Here is a 25,861-nt window from a genome sequence, read left to right as displayed (position 1 = left end):
GCACCATGGCCCCTCAGAGAGGAGCGAGACACAGGCAGGGGAGGACACTAGTTCCTCCAGACAATGGCGCACAAGGAGGAGGCAAAGCCGGGGCAGATCCCACAGGAGATGGCAGAACTCCCAGGGAACGGAGCCCCACGACCTTTCCGCAAACCAGAGGCGCTGGAATGCTGATGGCAGACTCTCTCCAAGGCCCCAGCATGACAGCGCCTCGAGGAGGAGCGAGAGACACCAGTGGCAAGAGCACGCCAGGAGTCAAAGCCGGGGCAGATCCCACAGGAGAGGCCAGAACTCCCACACAGCCTCCCAGGGAATGCTGCCCCCCGACCATTCCACGAGGCAGAGGGAGCAGAGGAGCTGGAGTGGTGACCAGGAGCAAGCTCCAAGGTTCCAGCAGGACATCCCAGGCTCCTCAGGGAGGAGCCATGCCGGGCGCAGGGACTCATAGCCCACCCTCCCAAAATGGGAATTGCCACCTGCAGGCTCAGCCCAGGTGTCCAGGCAGGCTTTGGTGACCTCCCAGGATGGAGCCACCAGATCCCTCCTGCACATCCTGGTCCGGGGCTTGACTCGCTGGAAATAAACAAATGGCACTTGAGCCAGCACTCCCTTTTTTTATTTTTTTTTTTTTAATGTTTTTGCCACCTCAGGAACTTCCACAGATATTTTGGAGCATCCCAGGCCCTTGGGTTGCCCTCTGTGAGCTCCCCCCAGCATCACTGAGTGCCTCTGTGGATCAAGGAGGGAGCTGAGGGGTTCTTCCCCTCCTCAGCCTTCAGGCTGAACCTGACTTGGATTTTGCCTTTGCTTTCCCTTCAGTTTTATCCAGGGAAGCTTTGCTGGGAGAAGTTAGAAGTTACCCCTTAGCATTTTTTCAGCAGAGTCACAGCTTGGTACAGGAACATTTCCCCCAAAAATCCAAGGTGTAAGTGATTTAGTGCGGGAGATGCTCAAGCCCAGCTCCAGGGCCAAAACTTGCCCTAAACTTCCCTCCCAGCTGTCATCCCAAATTCCAGCCTTTGGAATCACTCCACTAACCTGCAGTGTGCCATTGATGCCTAATCTGGGGTATCAGCAGAGCTGGTCATCTCCCTAAATGCATGTTCAGCATCTCCCTAAATGCATGTGGGATGTGGATTTTCCCTATGAATTCATTCTCTGCTGGATGGAAGGAGGCTGGTCACACTGGATCCCTCTTGCACTGCAAGAAAGATTTGGAAAAAAGCCATAAAATCCAACAAATGGTGAAAAGCAAGAGCCTTGGCACACAGAGGATGGACAAGGATCCTCGATATCCACATCATGCTCTGGTAGAGCCACCCTTCTGCTTGATGAAGTTTATTTTTCTTCCTCAGAAACCTGTTTCAAATACGCCTGGAATTCACTCATTTTCCAAAATATACTCAAAAGATGGGCTCTTGCTACCTGGGATCCACACACAGCCTCAGGTGGCAGAAACATTGCTCAGCAAAGGAGGTGACCACACACAGCACCAAAACTATCCTGGCAGTTTTCCCCTAGATTTAATTTTTTAATTCAATACAAAACTTCCCCTCAGGTATAACTCGACCTTTGTTTATCTCCTGGAAAATCCTCTCTGAGCATGGTGCCAGGGGCCTGGAAATGCTGGATATGTCCATCTGAACATAAACATTTCACCAGGAAAACCCTGGAAAAAAGGCAGCATTCAGTGTTGGTGGCAGAGCCACTATTTTAGGATGATAACGAGTAAGAAAATTCAGACAATTTCTGCTGAAATTAAAAAAAAAAAGAAAAAACCCCAAAATACCCCAACCAAAACAAAACCAAAAGGATCTTGGAAAAGTGCAAAGAGGCTGGAAGTCTGAGGGGAGGGAGCCTGTGGCCAGTGCTGCCCTCGGAGGTCTGTGTCCCAGAGCTGCCCAGCCTAGGCTCAGGAGGTTTTTACAAACACTGGCACCTCTGCCAGGCTGGCAGAGTAATTCCTCAGGGTGGTGCCACCATCAAACACTCGGGCAGTGTTGGTGTCTAGCCAGAGGTGCCCCTCTCCTGGCAGGTAGATATCCCTCCATGTTTGTCCCTTTTCTGTTATTGGAGCAACCAGGACCTGCAGGGAAAAGAAAAAGAAACAACTTCAGCACAGCCAGTGGGGATGAGATGGTCATCAGGGAATCCTGGATGGTTTAGGTGGGAGGAGACTTTGAAAACCATCCAGTGCCACCCCCTGCCATGGGCAGGGACACTTTCCACTATCCCAGCGTGCTCCAAGCAAGAACTGGGAAAAGCAGTTTGCAAAAGCAGTTCCCAACATTCTGAGCCTATTTATTCCTGCTAAATCATTTCCCTTCCAAAGATGATGGAGGGTTTCAGGACCCTAAATAAGAGTTTCATGAGGAAAGACAAAATTTTTCAAAAGCAAAAAACCCAAATCCATGAAACTCAGCTGCTTTGGCTTGGATTTAAACCTGCTCAAATCCAAGTCCTGGTTTGCACTCAGGCAGAGCTGGATTTAGAGGAACAATGCAGAATTCCCACCTCATCTCCAATGAGAAACTCATCCTCTATGGTGAATGCAACTGGATCTGTGGGGCTGAGCCACCAGGCAGGACGGAAGATGGGGTATCCCAAACTCTGCCACTCCTCTCTGTATTTCAGGAGCAGTGGCACAACAAAGTTCCGGTGCCTCTGGATGCACTGGCGAGTCAGATTCAGGACCTGCAGGGGGAGACAAATCCATGAGGAGCCCAACATCCAGGAAACAGCAAAGCAGGCAGGGGAAAAAACAAAAATAAAGAATTAAAAGTTTTAAAGTAAAGTATATATTGCTTCGGGAAGAGAAATTAGTGAATTGGAATGTTTCCTACTGAATTGGAATGTCCCAGTCAAGTTATGGTGCAAATGGGGTTGATAGTGGATATTAATTGATTTGGATATAAATCCATTGGTAATTGTTATAAATTGGCTGGATTTAAATCTATTGATAGCAGATATGAATGCACTGGATTTTAATAGATTTAAATCCATTGTTAATGAACTTAAATCCAGTGGATTTAAATGGGTTTAAATTTACTGCTAATGGATGCAAATCCATTAGATTGTAATGATTTTAAATACATTGATAATGGATATGAATCCATTTGATTTAAATGGAATTAAATCCATTTATGTGGAACATGAATCTATTGGATATAAATGGATTTAAGTCTATTGGTAATGAATATAAACCCATTAGACTTAAACAAATTTAAACCCATTGATAATGGATATGAGTCCATCAAATTTAATTGAATTTAGATCCATTGACAATGCATATAAACCCACAGATTTAAATTGATAATGGATATTAATTAATTGTATTTAAATGGATTTACATCCACTGATAAAGGACCTTAATCAATTTGATTTAAATCCCACTGATAAAGCATATGAATCCACTGAATTGAAATATAATTAAATCTGTTGATACTAAACCTTTTGATAATGGATTTATTCCCACTTCAACGGGAAGCTGAGGACAGCAGCTGGCAGGAGACCTCTGCCAGGCCTTCCATGGCTTTTGGGAGCATTGGCCACGTCAGAATTCCTGTCTGGAGTGTGGAATACGTACCCAGGTGTCACAGCAGAGCCAGGGCGGGGTCCCAAAAGCCATCACGGGCAGGAATGTCACAATCTGCAGCCACCTCACAAACAGCTCCGGGTCCCCCGGGGTGGCTCCAGCCAGGCTCCCTCCTGCAGGAATGTGGGGCTGGAGTGAGACTCTCACATCCATGAAAATGTTCCTGGGAAACCCCAGAGCTCCTTCCAGTGCCCAAAGCGCCCCTGGGAGCCAGAGCATCCCTGGGAGCCATGGCTCTGGAAACCTGGCACAGCTTCCCTGGAAATGGCACAGTCCCCCCATGCTGAGGGCTCACCCAGCCATCCACAAATTCCTGTTTCCTCCAGAGGCTATTCCCAACTCTTGCAGCTCCCAGGCTGTTGGGACACAGCCCCTGGCAGCAATCTGCCCAGCTCTCTCATCCTTCCAAGCTAAGGGCTCCAGCACCTCTTTGGGAAGCAAACTCCCATGCTGGGATTACTCGAGCCTCATTTTCTAAGGAAAACAGGCTAAAAATAGAGGCCAAATTGAAATATTGCTCTCAACCCCTATTTCAGGGCTGTTGTTTAGCTCAACTCTCCGTGTTTGACGATTCTGCACAACCCCTGCACCCTCAGGGCATGTTTTAACCACCACTAACTCCATCAGCTCCCAGAAAAAGGATCCACTTGGCCCTGATTAAAGGTTGTTTCTTGCCCTTTTATAAAGTTTTTATTTCAGAGTTTCTGCAGCCATTTTGCTTTGGAGCAGATATGCAGGCTTGGAGCTGAGCTTTTGGGGTTTTAGGAATATCCATTTCCCAGCCAGGAGTCTGGGATGCAGATCCTGGCTGTGCCAGGTGGGATTTAGCCCAAGCCAAGCCCCACAAGGGTGGGCTGTGGTGGAACTCTGGGAAGGGCATCCCCAGAGACCTGGTTGCTGCTGGAGCTGCCTGGCAGTATTTACAACATATACTTTTGCTTTTAATTCCTCATTTTTTCCCCTGGTAACATTCATCCCGATCAAGCCAGCACAATGGAAAACTGAGGAGCAAAATACACCAAGCATCCATTGGTGCAAATGTACCTCCCATGCTGGGAAAAAAGCTGCAAAATTCACTGCAGAGAAGCCAGAAAAAAAAAAAAAAAAAAAAAAAAAGGAAAACCAGTCCTTACCTACAGCATCAGGGATGAAGAAGCTGTAGCCCAGGAGGCTGTAGTGCAGCACAGAGGGGATGAGCCCCTTCAGCCCCATATGGCTCCAGTCAGAGTGCAGAGGGCTCATCTGGACAAACAGAGGGAGGTGGCTGGATCTGGGGAACAACACAAACCCTTCAGGGTGCTTAGAGAGCTCGCAGGAACTGAAATTCCATGATGCCCGGCTGGCTTGGGAGTCACTGGGGCCAGATTATAGTCCCAGAATGGCTTGGGTGGGGAAGGACCTTAAAGTCCATCCAGTGTCACCCCCTGCCATGGGCAGGGACACTTCCCACTATCCCAGGTTGCTCCAAGCCCTGTCCAACCTGGCCTGGGACACTTCCAGGGATGGGGCAGCCACAGCTTCTGTGGGCACCCTATGCCAGGGCCTCGCCACTCTCAAATCCCACAAGGATCATTAACCCAAATATACTGCCCTGGCTGCCAAGAAACATCTAGAATACCAGGAACATATTCCAAGCACTGATTCAACCCCAGTGAGCCCTTGTATCCGTCAGCCCCAGCCAAGCCTCTCCTGGTGCCCACCTGGTCCCGGCACTGACGATGGTGCCATTGCCCAGCGTCGCCAGCGCCGCCGCCAGCAGCTCCGTGTATCCATCACTCTCCAGCTCAGCAGGAGCAGGAACATCCTGCTCCAGGAAGGAATTGCCCTCCACTCCCTCGAAGGCCATGTAGGTGGCCCCCAGCGCTTGCTGCAGGCGCTGGGCACGAGCCAGGTACCAGCCCAGCGCTGCCTCGCTGGTGACGTTCAGGCGGGCGCAGAGCTGCCCCTTCCAGGTGGTCAGCAGCGGGATCTGCGGAGGAGGATGGCAATCCCTGTCACATCTATAGAATATCCTGCTGATGCCAGAGTGCAAGGCTGGGGGATGCCCTGCTGCCCCCATCCCACCCTGCACTGTCATGGTGCAGGCATCAACTCCCTCAACCCCCTAAAAATCCCTGAGGATCATTAAAATGGCCACACAAGCTGGGGAACCTTCTGAACACTGGAAGTGGAAATTGTGCCAGCACAGGCTGTGTCCCTCGGTAAATAATAAACCTGAGTGGGTTTATTCAGCTTTAATTTTGGTCTGGAGCCTGTACCGAGCTGCCCCCGGGTCGGGGCTGGCGGCTGAGCCAGTAGCCTGCAGCCTCTCCTCCGCGCAGGGAGCGCAGGAACAGCGGGGAGGTGACGCTGGCGTACGGGGACAGCGTGATGGAGAGCTCCAGAGGTTCCACCAGCCCCAGGGCCTGCCTCTTCCTGCGCTCCTGGGGCACGAGGTCCTGCGGGCGGGAAAGGGCAGGATGAGGGGTTTGTGGGAGCACCAGGCTCCCCACGTGCCCGGAGGATGGCAGGATGGCAGTACCGCGGCGGCGAGGACGGCGGTGCCGCGCTCCCCCAGGGCCACCACGCCCTCCTGAAGGCGATGTCGCTTCAGCCTCCTCACCAGCGACCTCAGGCCTCGCCTGATTCTGGCAGCAGAACCCTCCGGGCCGTGGTACCGCCAGATGGGAGACCTGCAGGGTGGGAAATTCCTCATTGTTGGGGTCTGTAAGCCGAGAGTCTCTCAGAGAGAAATCGGAGAGCAGGGATTGACTTAAAACCTTTAGATGGATTGAAGTATATTAAGCCACACGCACATAAAGCAGAGGTGTAACTTTTAGTTTTAGAATAAGCAAGTAAGTAGGAAAGAATATGTTTTAAGTGCTTTTGAGAAGGAAAGTCTTAGCTACCAGTATAGAAGCACAAGTTATAGTAAAGGCTAAAAAATATAGTATATTTTATATATATATATATATAGTATTTTTTATATATATAGTATAGATACTAGTGTTTCCGTAGAAACTCCAGAAGCATAGTTTTAGACATAATAAAAGTATAGTAAGAATATTGCTTTTTTAAATAGAACAAGATAGACCATATGCATAGTTTATATGTAACTAGAATTCTAATTAGTTAAGAAAAAATGGTTCGAGTTTGTGTTTTTAGCTTGTTGGGTAATTTGTATATAAGAATCTATGCATTGGGGAGTGTCCTAGGTTATAATGTAAAGATATGCCCAAAAGTATGTGTTCTACCACCATCTGCTAAAACCAGGTAGGGCAGTGATTCTTATCTCTGTAGGAGACATCCGCTGCTAATGGGCCATCTGTTAAAACCAGATGGGGCAATGTTCTTGTGCTGGTTTTGCATGAAAAGAGAAGGAGCACAGAGCTCAGACACACACAGGGGCCATTTCCTCTATGAGAGGTTCCTCTGTGAGTGCAGGGATCAATTGGAAAATTGATGTAATAATTAACAGCCTGGCTAACCAATTAAAAAGTTACTTCACTTTCATGAATCACATTGGTAAAGTGAAACTCCCTGTTTTGCCTTCCAGCCTCCAGAAAAGTAAGGTTGGCCCAGCCCAGCCCCTCCCCACGTGGCCTGGCCAGGCAGGGGTGGGGGACTCACCAAGACCCCTCCACTGTTTTCAACTGGGGGCCCTGATGGCCAGGGGAAAGGGAAACCTTTTCTGAGATCCTCATTTCCCCCCAGCTGCCCACACAGCTTGGGAGAAATGCAGCTGGAACAGAGTCCAGCCAAGTCTCCCTCACACAGTCTGAGTGGCCTTGCCCATCTCCCTTCACCTTCTGGATGCAATTTTAACCCTTCTAATGCTCAGATAAGACTGCAGATCTCCTGACCTCCCTTGAATGAGAGGAATAAAGCAGGGAGCATACTTAAGTCAGTCAAGTGGGAGCCAAGTTTCTAGATGGATAGAGATATAGGAGATGTCATGAAAAGATTGGCAGAAAAGAACCTTTTTTGTAAGGGAGACTGGTCTACACTGAAAATTCCTTTGAACTGTGGAGAACTACTTGGAGTAGGCTTTAAGTGTTTGAGGAAAAAAGATCCTTTGCCCCGAGGGAATGGGGGTCTCTGTTCTGGAGACTGGAAAGATGAACAGAGACATTTGATAGAAAAAGAAACGAAGAGAACTTTTTGCCTTTGAACAGCTTGCCCTTAAAAGTAGTACCTCGGGAGTTGTTGGGGTTTTTTTTTACATAACCCATAACACAGCTCTGGAAAGACTGTGAAGATGGGGAGGAGTTTCGTGATTTGCAGATTTTGCTGGGTGGATGCAAATTGTGAAAGTGAAGACAAACCCAATGGCTAAACTAAGAAGGAGCTTCTCTCTCTTGAGTGAACTGGAAAGATTATTTAAGTAAATGACTGACTGAAGTGTCTCTGTATGTTGTTGTTAAGAAACATGGAAGGTGGGGGGGAGGAGGGAGTGATCTGGAGATCTTATTCCAAATTCCTTATTTTCTCTGTGTTATTAATAAATTTCTTCTATATACCCTATTAAGTTTTAGGCCTGCCTTGTTTTTGCTCCTAAATCCTATCTCAAAGAGAAATTGAGTATATTAAAATTGGCAAACCTAAATCAAACCAAGACAGTTCTTTATCTTTCCCATGACCCATCTTTAATGGGCCACTGAGTCCCACTGCATGACTGATAAAATTACATCATCCCATTGGGAAATGCTCCAGCCAGGAGGAGGAGCCAAGCCTTTCCTACCTAGATAAAAGCTGAGGTTTGGAACACCAAAGCAGCCCTTACCCCCTGGTTTCCAGAGGACAAGAGCTACCAGATCATTCTACAGGATCACTGCTTCAAGAGCACCATTTCCTCTGGACTGCTACCACCACCCTAACAAACAGGGTGTCAGATTGTATTCTGACTCTATCAGTGGTTTTTCTTTCGTACTATTGCATGTATTTTATTTTTATGGCTTTTCCTATTAAATTGTATTTCTGACTTGGAGTCTCTCACTGATTTTGCTTTCAAACCAGTACATGGAGAGATTAGCTTTTGCTCCTGCTCTCTCACTTTTCTTCTCTACCCATCACCATCATCATCATTACCCAAAAAAGATAAGAACTGCTGCAGCAACATTGGACCTGCTGGGATGCCAACAAGAACAGCTTCTAATTGGGACTTTACTTTCATTTAGGACTCTTTGCCAAAAACTTGAACATAGACTTTAACGTTTGTGACTGTGCCTTTCAAAACTGACGCGCCTCTGCAATAAACTTTATAGCAACTGCTCGACTCTTTTTAAAAAAAACAACCACGACCCAACACCTCATGAGACGCTTGGAGAGCGAGGTGGACGCTTGGAAGGGTTCCCAGCAGGGAGGGCCGCAGTGCTCACCGCAGGAGCGCGGTGTCCGGCGGTGTCCGAGCGGCTCCGGCCGCCTGCCGGTGCGCGGCCGCCACCTCGGCGCTCACGCAGAGCTGGTACTGCAGCGGCTGCGCTCGCCCCGCCGGCGTCTGCAGGCAGAACTGCTGCTGGCTCTCCAGAGACAGGAGCAGGGACACGTCGGGAGCCACCGTCACCGTCACTCCTGTGGGGGAAATGTGGGAAAACGGTGTGTTGGCAACAGCCAGTCCTGGGAACCACAGGGGTGAGCGGGGCAGAGCCTTGCTGGTCCCCTCCCGGGTTGATCCCATCATGGATCCAGCCGTTCCCACCCTGCTCCTGCTAGTCCCTTGTAGACTCCAAAATACCTTTCAAGGGCTGGATTTCTCCCTTTCCTGGCCTTTCTGCTCAGCAATCAACAGCCTCGGCAGCTCATGGCAGCTGCAGCTCATTGGATTAATTTGGGGTAATACCTGATGTTTGATGTTCTGCAGAATAATCTAAATATACCCCCAAAAATGACACAGCAGCTGAACTCCTGCCTGAATTCTGCATCCCACAGCGGCATCAGGAAGCTGCTGGAGTGGAGCTGGAGATACAGCAATGTGCACAGGTCTGGGCTTAAAAACAAACCAGGCACAGAGAGAGCACAGGATGTCCCTGGAGTGACTTGAGCTACCCATCCTCAGGCAACCAGCTTCAGTTTCACACCTTTCCTACAGGGATGAGGCGGTGTGGGACTCATCCCACTGTTGCTGCTACATCTGCAGGATATTTTTTTCCGGAGACATCTACTGCTCTCAAACCAGCTGCTTCAGAGGTGAGGAGAGGGGCAGAGAAGCACAAGGATTGAGGCTGTTGCACACTGGACAGGGAAGCAAGGTGTTTACCTGTGGATCCCAGGAAATATCTCTCCAGGACAGGCCCGAAGCCGTCGGGGTTTGTGCTGAGGTCGCCGCTGACCAAGGGCTGCGCGGGGCTCTCGGCGCCGTTCAGGGGCCAGCGCTGGGCACGCAGGCTTGGCCCTCCATACCAGGAGACATTGGCCATGGAAAAACAATCCTGCAGCCAGGAAAACATCATCAAAGAGCGAGGAATACTCAGGTGGAGTATTCCAGGCCAGGCTTGGAGCAAACTGCGCTAGTAGAAGGTGGTCCTTTTACAGTGAAAAATCATGGTTTTGTTTAAAAAACAGAGGAAAAGCAAGAAGTGCTTCCCAAAGCCTGCCAGTTTTTTTTAGAGGAGCACAAATAAAATCAAACTGCCACAGAAATCACACTTCTGCACCCCACCACAGTTATCAAACACCTCTGAGTCACAGGTGAAAAAATGCTGCAAAGTTTGAGTGGAGAGACTCTGCAGGTGTGAGTGGCTGTGGGATGGGACAACCAAGGGGGAAATTCAAGCAAATGGCTTTAAAATGCATTGAGGCCACTCTCAGAAATCCAGTTGGAATATCTATGTATTTTGGTTTGGGTTTTTTTTGTTTGGGTTTTTTTATTTAGTCAGGTTTTTTATTTGGTTGGTATTTTTAATTTGGTGTTCTTTCTCTGGTGCTTTCCCCCCCCCCCCCCCCCCGTTTAACTTAACAAACACATTAAGCTCTCCAGCTGCCTTCCCCAGAGTTTCTGGGGTGTATCTGCAAGTGGAGCTGTCCCCAAGAGCTTTTAGCCCCATCTCAATCCCTCACCTTGATAGCACCAGTGTCCCAAGGGTGACACATCCTCCCTCCCAAGGCAGAGCTTCCCTCTTTCCCGAGGGCTGATAACAAGAATTTCCTTCAAAAGACTCAGTTTGGGTATTTCAGGCACTTCTTGTAGGCCTGACAGAGCCCTGGGATGGAGGACATCCCCATCCTTGGCCCGCCTCCTGCCAGAAATCATCAGTTTTCACTTCAAAGCTTCTCAAACTTTCCCCTTCCTGCCAAATCGAGGGATCAGCAGGACTTAGCGTCCTCGTGACTCCGCAGGCAGGATGGGCTTCCCCAAAAGCCCAGAGATCTGGGGCCATGAAGGGGGCCTGGGGTGGGAGAGGGGACCTGGAGACCCCTCACTCAACCCACCCCATGTTTATTCCCGATCCTGAGGCTTCAGAGCCTCCTGGAGTTCTGAGCTCGGGGGCGCAGAGAGGTTAAGTCTCTCCAAGGGGTGGGGAGAAGATGTAAATTATTAAAGTGGAAACCCTGGAGGCTCGGAATAGCTGTACCAGGTGTCAGCTGAACTCATTACACCAGCTGGGAAAGAGGGAAAACAGTCTGTTCTTAACTCAGATTTCGCTGGATCATATTTTCCAATGGTTTGGGTTAAAAAAAAAAAAAAAAAAAAAAAGCAGGGGAAATCCTATTCTGTCTCACTCATCCTCTCAAATGCCTCACACCAATGTCAGTGGAAGAGATGTGACACTCACCATCAACCCATCCAAATGTATGATTTATGGCTAAAGATTTTAGTCATTTTTTATTATTTTAGATTTATGGCTAAATGGGAAGAATCCTCCATCCCAGAGAATCCTATTCCACTTTCCTCTCTGTTCTGAGGGCTCCCCACAACTGTGCACCCTGCTCCGACAGCGTTTCTCCTTCCCCTCCTAAGGCTCCTTCCCAGAGTCTGCTTTTATTTAACTGAGTGAGAAAACAGGGAATGGTACCAAAAATGTTTGCAGCGGCGGACACAGATTATTCCCATCCCACGGGAGCTGCCCATTGTGTCTGTATTGGAAGAGGCTCTCGCCAGCATTGTCATCTCCAGTGGGTATTTACTCCGTCTCCATATAAACACAGCTCTCCCACCCCGGGGTCACCAACGTGGCACCACCACAGGATTTTGGGGCCACGATATTTCCAAGTTTTCCCACCCGGCACCTTCTGACTGTGGAAGATGGGGAACCCATAACTGAGATGGGGGGTTATGGTGGGGCCAGACCATCCCTTGTTGGATCCCAAAGGGTTGGGAGCTGGACGGAGGGGCCCCCGTTACCTTCAGGGTCACGTCGGGGCGCAGCGGGGTCCAGCGCACGCCGTAGCACTCGGTCCCAGGAGCTGCCGGCGGCTCCAGGGAGAGCCGCAGCTCGGCATCCTCCTCCCAGGAATAGCAGAACTGGCCGCCGTCGTGCCAGCAGCGGTCTCGGGGCGGCGGGGGCTCGGTGGCCGGCACGCTGCCCACGGCGATGGCCAGCACGGGCCGGCCGGCCGGCAGCGCCCGCAGCAGCAGCGCGCCGCGGCCGCGCTCCCACAGCATCCCCGCCTCCCGGCCCCGCAGCACCCACTCCTCCGGCGGCTGCTCCACCGCCTGCCACGAGATGATGCCGATGGTCATGGCGAAGAACACGGCCACGCCGAGGCAGCCCACGGCGCCTTTCCAGGGCTCCGTCATCTCCCTGAAGCTCAGGGTCCAGGTGGACTCCGGGATCTGGCCGGTGTGGCGGGACAGGGGCATGGTGCGATCGCGGGGATGCTGCGGCTCCGCTGCCCTCCCCTCCTGCAGCAGCACGGGAAAGAAAACCCCCTGGGATAGCTCCAAAAGATCCTCTGAGATAGCTCCAAAAGATCCTCTGGGATAGCTCCAAAAGATCCTCTGGGATAGCTCCAAAAGCATGCACAAAAAACTAATGAAATTTTTAAAATCGTTTAAAAGAAGTAAAGCTGCAAACAAGTGTTCTCTCTGCACCGATCCCGAGCTATGGGGAGTCCCTTACAGTAAATCCCACTGCTGGGCTCGGTGACAGTGGCTCAGCCCCTTGGCACAGCCAGCAGCACCCAGTGACACCGAGGAGGAGGAGGACACACGTGGCCCAGAGCCCGGGAGGGAGATGGGGCCGCGGGCAGTGGGAATCGGCTCCAGCCTCCGCTGCTCCGTGGGGTTTGGCATCACTTCCCTGCTCGCTTTGGAAGCGGCAGCGAAGAGCCAGGGGTGCAGGAGAACATCCCGGGGTGGGTCGAGAAAGGAGAGCATGCAACATCCTCTTTCCATCCCCTCTCTTCCCTGGAAAGCGTTTGGATAAAGCGCAGAGCAAAAGCGCCTGTGGGCAGGGTCTGGGCGCCGGCTGAGCCCGAGGGAGCGGGCACCCCCTGTTCCTCCAGGTGAGGGGTCACCTGTGGTGACACCTTCGTGGGGTGGCACTGGGTTGTCCCTCTATCCCGATGGCAGGCTGGGAATGGTGCCACCACCTCCGCTGGCACAGCACAGCCACTCCCGCGTCACCCTCTTACCTAAAAGCCGGTTCGGAGATGCTGTCACAGCCCACGAAGTGTCCTCGATGCTTTTCCCACCACCAGTAGGTTTCCCTTCTCTTTCCCAGGGCAATTTTCCCTCCTGGCCGCGTCCGGAGCCGAAGGAACTTGATCCAGACTAGCCCAGGAGCGTTACTTAAGCCAAGCTCCCTCCTCCCTCCCTCTCTCTCTCCCGCCCGCTCCCCTGCAGCCCGCACGTAGCCGCAGGTGGCTGCATCCCCAGCAGGGGCAGGACATTAAAATATTCCTTTTTAAAGGCTTTTATCCACAGGGGAATCATTTTAAAGTGGAATCAGTTTTCTGAGGTGGCTTTGACTGAGTGTTCACTCCACACCTGTGAATCCACACGTGGATGGGAGTCCCTGGGAATGCTGAGTCCTCTCGTTCTCCTGCTTTGGCTTTTGTTGGTGTTATCCAGTTTTGGGGGGTTTTATCCCTGTTTCTACTTCACATGAGACACTGGACCCTCCCTTAGATTAACTCCAGGGCTGCCAAAATGGTGCTGCCTGCACCCAAAACCACAGGGAAGCCACTTCCCAGGACACTTGCAATCCCCACCAGTGCAAAAACTTTGGAAATCTGAGACTTCCATCAATTTTTCCATGCTCCAGTCCCCACCCACAGTCATCTCACCATGTCTACAGGTGATCAGGGAAGACCTGGGTTTTCTAAGCTATATTACAACCTGTTGGCTGCCAAGATATAAAACACTTGGGATTTAAAAGTGTTTCCCCATCCTGCATCCAGGCAAAACCTCACCAATCCCAAGGCCAAAGCCCTGCTCACCCCAGGCTCCAGGAGAATCCCAGGACAGCCAAATCCACTAGGAAAATTCTCATTTATGGCCCAAATAAGCCCCTGGATGGGGCTTTTCCTCTCCAGGATTAACTTTTCGTTGCAGGTGGGACAATATCCAGTGTTGGATGGAGGAGAAAATGGTGGATAGCATCAGGACAAGAAGGGACTCAGAGTGGAAGAGGATGCAGATCCAGGATAAGGAGAATAGATAAAATAAACTTGGATATGAGCTAGGAAACCACAAAATCCATCCCAGAGGGGCTGGGGATCCCCTGGGAATGCAGTCCTTAGAAGTTACATCAAAGCTGTAGGTGATGGATGCATGGGACCCCAAAACTTGGTAAAATAAAGAGAAAAATTAAAAAAAAAAAAAAAAAAAAAAAAGCAAGGAGGGGTGTTCCTTCCACCAGGAGTGTTACAGGCACTTGAGGGGCCCAATACTCCCCATGACCTGGAAAAGGAGAACAAGTAGAAGTGAATAAACCTGTGGTGATTCAGAAATGCTCACCCATAGCATCAGCTGGAGCCAATGGAATTTCTTGTGAGGCTTTATAGATCCATGTGCCCCAGAAAGAGCTCAGTTCTGCTGCAAAACCTGCAGAAGAGGGCAGAGGAGAGGCAAAAAAGGGATCTTTGGGATGATCAAGGATTCTGGTCCAGCAGGAAGGTTTTATCCTCTGTCCAAGGGGGACAAAGGGATGCGACAGCAGCACCCAAAAGCCACAAAAGCTGCCCAAGGATTGGCAATTCCCTGTTTCCCACCACAAAATGGGCTGAGAGGGGGGCAGCTGATGAGGCTGTTTGGCTGCAGCAGCTGAAGGCAAAGCTCTGTCACATGGCACAAGATTAAACCACATCCATGGAATGGCAGAGGGGCCCCCAAGGTGGGATTAGGGAAACCCCGGGATGGCGCAGATGCAATGGGATCAGCAGGGACAGGAGGCCAAGCCTAGGTGGGATAGCAGGAAATGAGGATGGTTAAAAAACCTTTTCTTAAAAAAAGCAGCTCAAATCCCAGGGAAAAATCCTGCTGGAGCTTTTATCAACTCAATATTTGGCCAAGTTTGGGGCCCCCCCAACTCTGCACATGGCCCCGGGGTTTTGGCTGTGGCCTCTCCCACCCTTCCAGAACTCCTGTTTTTTGGGAGGAGGAATGGATCTATCACATCCTCAGCATGAACTGGCTCCCACGAGCAGTGAAACCTCCCTTCATCTTCCTCCCACTGCCAACAAAAACCACTTAGCCTTGAATGGCCACAGGGAAAAAAAATATTTCGGGGTGGCTCCCTGGATTCCAGAAGGGTGTCCTGCCCCTCTGCTTTCAGAGGTTTTTTTTTTGTTAAACATTTTAACATCTCCTCCTATGCAAAATGGAGCATCTTTTCCCTCTTGATGACTTTTCAGGGTTGAAAAGACCTTGAGGTTGCTGTTTTCATATCCAGTGGGGCTTTCCAAGCTCCAAGGTTGCTGAGGAGTTGGAAGTAGATGGGCTTTAGGGTCCCTCCCAACCCAAACCATGCCAGGATTCTGGGATTTGCCAGCCCTCCAGGTTCCCTGGGCCATATGGGATGTGGCACCTGTGGGTGGGCAGTGTCCAGGGAGGGATGGAATGGGAGGCTGCAAACTCTTAGCTCACCAGCATCCATAAGCAGAGCTTGAGAATCCAAGCTTTTTGGTGAAACAGCCAGAAAACAGGAGCTAAGGGTTATTCCCACTGGGATTTAGGATCACTGTCCCCTAAAAGAGGCTTCCATAACCTGTGGATCACACTCCTTTCCAGAGTTGTCATCACCTTTCAGGCTTGCTGGAAAAAGGGAGATTTTCCACTTTTGTGGGGTTGCGCTTGGGAAGGCCCTGCCCTTTTCATCAATATTTTCCTACAGCCTTTAAGCACCAGCAATTACAGCTGCAGCTTCCCAGCCAGACCCTCCTGGGGTTTCTGGTTTGGGGTTTCTTAAATATTATTATTAAAGAGGAAAAAAAATACAGGAAAGCTGTGTGGGTTGGCCAGGAGCAAAGCAGAAGTGGTGGGAGCAGTAAAGTGTCTCCAGGACTTGGCATTTCTCCCCCATTTTCCCCAGTGGGAAGCAGCCTCATCCCAAAACTCTCCTCATGGGAATGGACCCCAGAACACCTCAAAAGCCTCCAAACTCTTAATTTTTATCCATGATTTCTGCAAGCTGGGAGACACAGGGATGAACCAGAGGGAATTCCCTGAAGCTGGCAATGTGGCTGGACATGGATATCCCATCTTCCTGCCCTCCCAGAGTTTATCCAAAGGGAAAAGATACCTTCAGAATCCATCCTGGGAATAAACCTGCTAGTGTGCCATCGTGGGTGTTTCTTCTTGGGTTTTCCTTCCCCTTGCAGTTCCCAGCCTTGCCTTTCAGGGCCAGCAAAAGCCTTTGGCTGTGCTGGATTTCTCTGTGCCTTAGGGAGCTTTGGGCACCTCACTGGAGCTGAGCTATTGCTCAGATTAAAAAAAAAAAAAAAAAAAGGCAGAAAGGGTGATGGGGTTCCTAAATCCCCAAATCTCAGCCCAGATTTCTTCCTGGAAAGCAATTCCCAGATTTTCATGAACTCCACAGCTTTTTATAAAGCAAAAAAACGAGCAGCAGGACTTGCACTGACAACGTGGCTTTATAAACAGGAACAGCCCTTGGAAGAGACCATTGTCCCTTCCCACCCCAGCTGTGTCCCCTGAACCAGGAATCCAGCCTGGATTTCAGGGCTCTTTGTGTCCATCCAGGCTTTCAAGAGGATCTCATGTCAAGCAACAGATTTTGGGCAGGCTGGGGAACAGCCTGGAGCACCTGAAAGAATCCATGGATGGATAATGTTCTAGCTGGAAAGCGGCCAGCTCCAGCTGCCAGTTTTGGCTGGTACTGATGGGATGGAAACACCCCCACCATGTTCCCCTTACCCTCCTTTTCCCATCAGGCAAAGCCTGATATTTTGGGGACACCAAACCCAAGTTCCTAATGCACAATATTCCATAAAATTTCTAATCTGGGTAGAGAAGAGCTGCTGTGCTGAGGAAAACCCCCTTCGAGGGGCACCTGCACCCCTGCACCTCCAAACCCAGTCCAGGTACCTGAAATCCAGGGAATGTTGCTGCAGCTGGACACCCTCAGTGTTCCTGCTCCAAGCTCAAATCCCTCAGAATGGGCTGAGGGTGCTGATTTGGGATCTCTGGAGGCAGCACCTGCTTGGAAAGGGCTGTTGACAATTCCACTCTCCTCAGGAACAGGGCTGTGGTGAGGCCAGATCCATGTGCTGCTCCTCCAGGAGAAGCCTTCAAAAAGCCTCAACCCCCTCCCCTTTTTTTTGGTTTTTTTTTTTTGTTTGTTTTTTTTTGTTAATTAAAACAAGGCACAACTGATGATAAAAGCTGTGGCTGCAAAGAGAGAGCAGCTGCACCCCCCATCCTCAGGCCACGATTTTGGTTTTCCAGGAAACCCCTTGACAGAGGGGACAAAGGGGGATAACTGGGGGGCTTGGCATGGCAGGGAGCTGCTGGGGATGAGCACAGTGAGGGAGCTCTTGGAAAGGACATTTCTGCCTCATCTGCCTCTCTCAAGCTTCCCAGAAATCTGGTGAGCACATTTGCAGCCCCTGCCCACTGCCAAATTCAATCCCGGCCCTGGAGATGCTGTTTGGATAATGATGAGACCAAAATTGTTCCTTTTCTCTCCGTGGAGCTGAGCAACAGCAGACTGGAAAGGTGCAGGGCAGGATAACCTTCAGGACAGCCAGCTGTCCCCAGAGAGGTGACACCCAGGACAACCTTCAGGACATCAGACAGGTGGCACTTCCCTCACACAGGAATATCCACCCAGGGGATCAGCATGGGACACCCTGGGTCCATCAATCCCTATTCCCTGGGGGAGTTCTCTCTGGTGCTCCCCAAGGACAGTTGTGGGATTTTTGGGAGGGCTCCAAGGCAAACCAAACCTCAGCCCCCATTCCCAACTTCCATTCCCAAACACCCCTGAAATGTTGTTTTAGTGGCATTATTCTGCTTGGCAGGGAAGAGGCTGCAGGTCCCACATCCCATGGACCCACATGTGCCCTCCAAGGGGCTTTGGACATCTCCTTTCCAGGGACCTGCCTTGGACTCACCTGCCCAGGGCTCTGAAATTTCAGGTTCTGCTCCAAGGAAGGCACAGACCTTCCTCCTCCTCATCTTCTTGTTTTTGTTCTTCCTTCTCCTCCTTCTTCTTTGCCCAACCCCTGCAGACCTCTCACCACAGGAATTTAGGATTTATGCCCCCTAGAATTCCCCTCCCACCCTCCAAAACCTCTCCCCACCCCAACAAACGCTGCATCCTCAGACCTTCCTTTATAAGGGAGAGGAAACTGCCCCTGGAGAGCCATCAGAGGCTTCCAGTAATTAGCAATTACCAGTCCTCAAGAGCTGCCCCTGCCTCTCCTAATGAGGTTTGGTGCTAATTATAGCAGGCAGGGCCAGGAGCCCTGGTGAGGGGCTGCAGCAGTGACCACATGGAGCCTTCTGGATTCCTCGGGATATGAGAAAGGGCTGGGGTTACTCCAGGACAGTGATCCTGGCTGTGCCGAGGGCTCCTCCACTGCCAGGAGTGCTGGGGATGCTGTTCCAGCACTGGCCTGGCTTCCTGCTTATGAGCTGCTCCTGTCTCATCCATCACTTGGAATAATTCCTGCTGAATATTGTGGGATTCCGTCATGCCCGGCTCCAGCCAGCAGCTAAATCCATGCCCTTGGACAAGCCTTGAGGATATTTGGGAACTGAGTGACATGGAATGAGGGCACCCAAATCCTTCATTTGACAGGCTCAAGTGTGTGTTCAGCAGCCCAGTGGAGTTTAATCCCTCCTGAGCTCTTCTCTCCCCATCCCAGCACTTCCCAAACTGGCTCTTCTCCAGCCAGGACAGCAACATCCATTCCAGCTGCAGGATCACAAACCCCCAACCCAGCTCCCAGTGTTCAGCTCCCTTGGGAATGCCTTAAACCCCCTAAAAATACCTTCCCCACCCCCTCACCCTGCCCTTGTCCAGCCCCCATTTGAGCTCTGCCCATACACAGAGCCCTGAGCAAATTTGAATTCACTAAATTAAATTTAATTCAATAAAATTAAGATTTTAATGAAGGTGCTGAGAAGGAGCAGCCCCAAATTGCTTTCCTGGCCGAGCTCCTTGATGGGGCTTATTTTCCCCCCACAGGAGAATGTGGGTGTTGAAGAAATGAAGAAAAATGGAATAGAATGAATTCCCTTCCTTGGAGGGAAACCCCTTGGATAGACACAAGAAGCACCAGGGAACAACTCTGGGAGCTGTAGGAGGAAAAAGGGTGTCTGGATGGGTTCTGGAGCAGGCTGGGGAGGTGGGATAAGTGGAGGGAGGAGGGAGCCAGGAGGGTGCATGGTGCCAGGGCTCAGGGGGAGGATAAGGGGATGCCAGCCCTAATTTAAGGGTGATTTCACATCGTGCATGCCTTTCTTTAAGCTCCCTAAAATAACCTATCCTGGGAGCCCCACAGGCATTGGGAACTCGGCTTTTATTGTCACAGGACACGGCAGCAGACAATGGGGTCAGTCACAACAGGGGGAGACAGGGGAGTCACACCACAGGGTCCCAGAACAGCCACACAGCCCCCAACACCCAGAGGGAGGGGAGGAATATGAGCCACGAGCCTGGCTCCTTCCCATGCCTTTCCTGCCCCATCCCTGTGCAAAATGAGAAGTCCTCAGCCAGTGGTGATTTTCCCTCTGGGAACAGGGCAGTGGATGAGCAGACAGACAGACAGACCTGCAGGCAGCTTCTGCAATCAGCTCTGTTGTGTCCATGCTACTGAGCACAGCCTGGATGGGCTGGAAGGGTTTGTGGATCCAGGGGTTTTACTCACCAGCCACACTGAGGAAACAGGCTCCATTCCCAGGGAATGGCCAGCCCGGGAGCCAGCACAGCCCTCCAGGACAGTGGGTGCTGGATTTGGGGTACAGACACACCCAGCCAGCTCAGGGGAGGGGGGAAGCCCCCCCAGATGTGTCTGTGCTGAGTCTGAGCCCCAGCAAAACAGAGCTGAGCCTCCCTCCAAGGGATTGTCCCAACACCTCTGGAGTCACCTCGGCTCCACCGCAGCCGTGCCGGAGGAAGAGGAGGGAAAAAGGGATCGGATAGAAGAAGAAAACCTTCCCTGCTGGCACAAAGCCCCCTGTAAGAAGAACCCCCAGGCTTTTGTACCCCTGTGCCACCCTCTCCAGCGCTGGCCTTCCCCTGAGAGAGCCGGCACAGCCCCAGCAGCCGCCCCGTGCCGGGCTGGAGCCGGCTGCTCACTCGGGAATGTAGTCCCTGAAGGAGTTAAAGCTGAGGCTCCTGCCCGCAGAGTTCAGGGTGGAGCTGGCTTGCATCTTGGGAATCTTCTCCATGAGCTTGGACACTGTCCTCCTCTTGAAGGAGCCGGGGGAGAAGTGGCCCTGCCGGAGCAGCTCCTGGTAGAGGCTGCTGAACACGGCCACCGGCTCCTCGTAGCTGTCCCGCGTGGAGATCTCGTAGAAGGGAATCTTGAGGGCTTTGGAGAGGTTCTCCCCGTCCTCGGTGGACACCATCCTGTCGAACTGCAGGTCCTTCTTGTTGCCCACGATGACGACGGGCGGCTGCTCGGCGGCGCCGCTGCGCTTGGGGCTGGCGTGCAGGTGGTTGATGAGGAAGCAGAGCCGCATCACCTCGTCGAAGCTGCAGCGGTCGGTCACCGAGTACACCACGGCAAAGCCATCGCCCCACTTGATCTTCTCCTCGATCTGCAGGGAGTCCTCTTCCTGGAGAGCACAGGATCCTGTAAGCACCACTGGAATGCAACCCCGGGAAACCTCCCGAGGGCGCGGCGCCGTTTCCGTGAAAGGTTTGGGGACAGCAGTGCCCGGGGCAGGGGTGGGGGGGGTTAGGCAGTGAGGCAGCTGGGGATGGCCATCAGCTCTGTCCTGGTGTGGATATAGAGGGAATCAGCGCTCCCTTGAGCTGCCAGGATGCTCCACTGGCACAGGAAGCACAGCTGTGCCCCGCATGGGAATGGGGGGATATTTACCCAAAGCCACACTTTAACTGAGGTTAAACATAAATTCACCAAAACATCTTTTCCCTGAGGTAATCACCATGCTGTTCCAGACACCAGGAATTAGGCCAGTGGAAGAGCAGGGCCTGCCTTCCCTGGCAGGCTGCTCTTGTCCCATGGTGTTTTCCCAGCTGAGCTCACCTGTCCAGCCGTGTCGAGGATCTCAAAGTGCACCATCTCCCCATCGATGACAGCCATGTGCCTGTAGATCATTTCTGGGCAGGACACACAGGAAAGGTGTGTGAGAGAACCCCCAGGGAGCAGCCACAGCCCACCTGGGTGGCTGAGAGGGCAGCAGTGACCAAAGTGTGGGAGCAACAGGGGAAGGAGAGGGGCTCCACAGGAGAGAAGGGAGGAGAGGATATTTCTGGGACATTCCAGCAGGGACACGGCATCAGTGCTCAAAAAAAAAAAAAAAACCAAAAAAACAAAAAACCCAAATGCAAAAAAGAAAATTAAAAAAACCACAAAATCTTAGAATTCATGAGAGCACAGACTCCAGGGGCTTAATGCTTCCTGTCCCTTAAAAGCCAACTCCCAGCAGATTGGGAAGGAATTCGAGGAACTGAAGAGGAACTGTTGGTTCCATGGTTGGACTCTCAGAGGTCTTTGCCAACCAAAATGACTGTGTGTGATCCCGTGATTCTAAATGATTCCATGATCCCATGGCTGAGCCTGCAGGACTTCCCTGTGCAATCTGATGGCTTGTCCTAATAGATTTTCCCTTAATAACAACAGAAAGGGGAAAAAGGCATGCAGGATCCAGGGAGATGTCAGGATGTTCAAGGGCTGCCTGTATGGGTGAGGAGGAAGAATAGAGAGCAGAGCTGGAAAAGGACAGCACCAAGGAAAAGGAGTTTTCCTACCTAGGGTTGGGTCATAGTCTCCAATGAATCTCCTGGTGATGAATCGGACGGTCAACGCTGGGAAAAAAACACAATGAACCTCATTGGAGCTGTCAGTCCTCTGGACTAATTTTTCCTCCTTGCAAGGGCAAAGGAGCAGCAGGAACAGGCACAGCTCAGGCAATTAAACCCCCTCATCTCATTACGCATATCCCTGCACCAGAGCCTGGCCAGGCAAAGCCCAAATTGCTGGCAAAACCCTCCCTGGGGCCTTTGGACACAACATTTTTTCCAGGAAGCTGCTTTGGAAACGCAGTGCTGATGCCTGGAGAGAGAATTTCTGGAGAAAGCCGTGGTTGGGAGGGTGAAGAGAGAGCAGGAGTGGAGGGTGGAAGAGGTGCTTCAAGGTGTTAATGATGATAATGGAGATGGGAGTGAAAGGTAGTGGAGAGGCTGAGAGCTGACTTAGAAAGGCAGCAGGAGTAGAAATTGAAATTAGTGGAACAGGGGAAAAAAACAGGGGGGAAGGAAACCCCAAAAGAGCTAGGCAGAAGCACAGAGCCAGGAGGGAGAGGAGGAAGGGAAACAGACCATGAGTGTGTCAGGAGGATAAACCTCACCAGAACCAGGATGTGATGAAAACCCCTCCAGAAACCAAGGGGAAATAAAAAGCCAACACCAAGCTGCAGCAACACTCAGAGCTCCCTTTCCCTTGCAACTCAGTTTTTCTCAGCTGCTCACCAGCAGATGATGCTGGTGTCCTGCCCTCACAGACACATACCAAGCCCATCAGGATCTGTGTGTTTTTCCCACCAATGTGGAACCTCACATGGGTCAGGCTTGAATAACCTCAGAAGGGGAAAGAGGGATGAAGGAACTTCTGCCTCCCACACCTGCTTGGCTCCTCTTTGGAGGCTCCACCATCCTCTTACCCCTCCAGTCTGTCTCTGGGTTTAAACCTGCCCAGCAGGGAAATGATTTGAAGAAAAAAGCAGGTAATTTAGCCAAGCTGCTCTGGGGAGATAACCAGGGATCCCGCAGGAGGCACCTACAGGCACCTTCAAAGAGGTGATGGAATTATCGGGGGGGAGCAGGACGAGGTAGGCTCGGTCTCTAGAAAGCACCTGATTGTGTGTCATATGTCAGGCAACCACCCAAAGCTGGAGCACATGGTGTGGGATGAGGAGAGGAGCCAATTAGATTGATTAAAAATTGGCTGGAGCGCAGGAACACGAGGGGAGCTGCCAGTGGGGGAAGCGGCCGCAGGCGGAGCGGCCGCGGCCACCCAGCCTTATAAGGAGCTTTTTCTCCCCATCCTGAACATCAGTCACCTCGGGAAGGACTTTCCTTGGAGCCGAAAGGGTTAACTGTGCTTTAAACGTGGGCTGGGGGGGATGGCTGCCGGCCCAAGGGGTGATTTACCTGCCAGGAGCCAGGCTGGGCACCTGGGGATGGCACCAATGCTCGCCCACGTGCTGCCCTGTTTATGCAGCTGCGGAGCGGCTCCAGCGCCGATCCATCTTCCCTCCACGTGCTGCAGGCAGAGCTCTGCTCCGGGTTATGGCAAAGTTTACGCTGGGCAGCAGCAGCAGAGGATAGCACAAACCCCAGCTGGGCTGGATTTCCAGCCCCCGCCGCTGATTCACACAGCCCTGATCCTTAAAACCACGCGGCTGCACCCAAACCCAGCCCCGCTCGGAGAGTCTCGGGTCACCAGATCCTGAAGGTTTCCAAACTGCTCCAAAAAACCCCCAAATTCTTGTACGAATCAAGGGTTATTTTTCTCTTTTGTAGCTGCCCACATGGGATTTGCCCTTTGGTCGTTCCCATCCCTCAACTCTCACGACCTGGCTCTGCATCCCATGGATGCAGCAGCTCGTCCCGGGGATGCTCCGGAGCGGGGCCCGCTCACATCCTGCCGGGATGAAATCCACCTTCAGCCTCCCCTCCGTCACAGCCTGGCCAGGAGAGATGTCACCTCCGCTTGGGGACACGGCTGCCTCCCCCGTCCTCCCCACAGGAGCTCAGGCGATGATGCTGCTGCTCTTGGCTCCTTCCTCGCCTCTCCCACACTCGATCCATCACCTGGGATGCCCCCTGCCAGCTGGGCAGGGACAGCAGGACAGGTGTCCTGGTCCCCAGCGCGGGGGCTGGCGGGCAGCAGGACCCGGCGGCTCGGGCACAGCCCCCGGGGAAGGTGACACGATGTCCCCTGGCAGGGGAGGACGTGCGGAACAGCGCCCAGGGGACACAGATGGGGAGGGACTCGCTCAGGGAGGCTGCACGCCTGCCGTTCCCGGGGGCTGCTCCCTGTTCCTGGCACGCTCCACGTATCAATTACCTCCCTGTGCCCCAATTCCATGGCCAGTGTCACTGTCACACTGCCACAAACCCCGCCGCTGCAAGCCGACCTAACCGGAGGAACTTTTAACTCGGCACGATCACACCCTAAGGAGGAGGCACAAAAACCCCGTAGCTACCCGCAGGACGAGCCCAAAGCTGCCAGGAATCTGCTGTGTGCTGGGTGGGATGCCCAGCAGTGGGGGGACACACGAGTTTGGGGTGGGGACGAGCCAAAGGTTTCCTACACACCATACAACCATCAGCTCCATCGGGGCCAAACGCCCCCGGTACCCCGGAGCTGAGCCCCACCCCGAGCTCCAGAATTTCTCAGGGAGAACTGAGAGTTGCTTCCTTCCATTTAATCAGGGAATTAGGATTTTTCGTTCATGCCGGTTGCTGTACGTGGAAACACAATTCCAGCGGCTCCAGCCCGGCACAGGTGCCACTGCTGTGATGCCTTCCCTTTTCCAGAGGGGCAGGACATTCGCTGTCCCCAAGGGCACGGCAGCACAGCTGTGTGCCCACATGGATCATGGATCCACAGCTTTCCCTGCCTCTGACCCCAATCCTGGCACTCTGGGTGCTGCAGGGGACACCTTTGCCCCCAAGTGCTCACAGCTCGCGATGGAGGAGTGGGAAGTAGGGAAGCATGATCCCCAGGAAGGAAAGGGATGAAGGAAGGAGCTGAGGTGCTCGCAGCACAGTACCCCAAACCCCCACATCAGCAGGCACAGACGGAGAGCGCTGAACACGGCACAGGGAAAGGGAGTTTTCCTGAAGAAAAACAGCCCGAGGCTGTGGAGGAGCTGCCGTGGGCGCTGGGAAGGAGCAGCAAACTCCTCTCACCCGGATAAACCCAATCCCGAGTCCGGCTTTTAGGAAAGTTCTCCCGGTCATTGATGTCCAACTCGGGCCTCCACGCAGCCGGGGACCCCTCGGGCAAGGGAAAGGAGCCTCGGTGCAAAGTGTCCATGTGGGAAACTCGAGGGGGAGGAAACTCAAAACCCAGAGGCCGGGGGGCATCGGGAGAATGTCCCTCGTCCAGGCTTTCTAAAGGACATGGGAAGGTTGGTCCCTCTGGCCGGAGGGAGAATCCAGGGGGGATGCCAGGGCGATGCCAGAGGGATGCAGGAAGATGCCGGGGAGGTGCTGGGGGGATACGGGGGGGACACCGGGGAGCCCCGTCCTACCTGTCTTGCCCACGGCGCTCTGTCCCAGCACGACGAGGCGCAGGGTGCGGGCCGGGCTGAGGCTCACGGAGCGGCGCAGGGGCCGCGGGAAACTCATCCCGGAGCCGGCCGGGGCTGCCCCGGGATCCGCCGCTCCCCGCTCCGCCGGGCGCTGCTCCGCCGGCTCCGCCCCGGGGGCCGGGCTGGGCTCAGCCTCGGCTGATGCCCTCCTCCTCCTCCTCCTCGCTGGCCAGCGGAGGCGGTGCTCATCCCGTCCCGGAGGCGGTTCGGGAGTTGTGCCTCAGTTTCCCTGCACGCAGTTTCCCGGAGTGGGAAAGCTGCTCCTCACAAAGCGGCAAAGCCACTTGGACGGGGCTCGGAGTCACCTGGGCTATGGAAAGTGTCCCTGTGTATGGCGGGGGGTGGCACTGGATGGGCTGTGAGGTCCC

General features: G+C 52.5%; 2 protein-coding genes across 3 annotated transcripts; both read right to left on the bottom strand.

Annotated features, from left to right (window-relative positions):
• Window positions 1–821: 821 nt before the first annotated feature.
• On the bottom strand, window positions 822–12,374 carry LOC306803045 (SITS-binding protein-like; the record flags this gene model as incomplete). The annotated part of the gene is made up of 10 exons (XM_079307891.1): window positions 822–2,086; window positions 2,515–2,694; window positions 3,587–3,708; window positions 4,729–4,865; window positions 5,296–5,564; window positions 5,854–6,033; window positions 6,117–6,267; window positions 8,953–9,145; window positions 9,831–10,002; window positions 11,916–12,374. The coding sequence occupies 10 exons, from the start codon at window positions 12,372–12,374 to the stop codon at window positions 1,913–1,915; spliced, it is 2,037 nt and encodes a 678-aa protein (XP_079164017.1). The 3' UTR covers window positions 822–1,912.
• A 7,108-nt stretch (window positions 12,375–19,482) lies between these two features.
• Window positions 19,483–25,626, bottom strand: LOC306803400 (ras-related and estrogen-regulated growth inhibitor-like). Of its 2 annotated transcripts, XM_079308776.1 has the most exons (5): window positions 25,434–25,626; window positions 23,323–23,448; window positions 21,922–21,978; window positions 21,197–21,270; window positions 19,483–20,762 (listed from the first exon to the last, which is right to left on the bottom strand). In XM_079308776.1, the coding sequence occupies exons 1-5, from the start codon at window positions 25,528–25,530 to the stop codon at window positions 20,277–20,279; spliced, it is 840 nt and encodes a 279-aa protein (XP_079164902.1). In that variant the 5' UTR covers window positions 25,531–25,626; the 3' UTR covers window positions 19,483–20,276. The 2 variants fall into 2 exon arrangements, with proteins under 2 accessions (XP_079164902.1, XP_079164903.1); XM_079308777.1 differs by lacking the exon at window positions 23,323–23,448.
• Between the last annotated feature and the right edge of the window lie 235 nt (window positions 25,627–25,861).

Source organism: Erithacus rubecula, assembly GCF_903797595.1.
Source record: "Erithacus rubecula genome assembly, chromosome: 6".
NCBI classification, from domain to species: domain Eukaryota; kingdom Metazoa; phylum Chordata; class Aves; order Passeriformes; family Muscicapidae; genus Erithacus; species Erithacus rubecula.
The sequence above is the reverse complement of the archived record's forward strand: the minus strand, read 5'-3'. Positions and strand labels throughout refer to the sequence as shown.

Bases quoted from the DNA above. Each gene is read 5' to 3' on its own strand.
- LOC306803400 (XM_079308776.1), bottom strand. From the start codon at position 25,530: ATGAGTTTCCCGCGGCCCCTGCGCCGCTCCGTGAGCCTCAGCCCGGCC. The intron at 23,449-25,433 runs GTAGGACGGGGC...AACCCGGAGCAG, and splicing joins GAGCGCCGTGGGCAAGACAG to AGCTCTGCCTGCAGCACGTG. The intron at 20,763-21,196 runs GTGAGCTCAGCT...TGTGCTCTCCAG, and splicing joins TCCTCGACACGGCTGGACAG to GAAGAGGACTCCCTGCAGAT.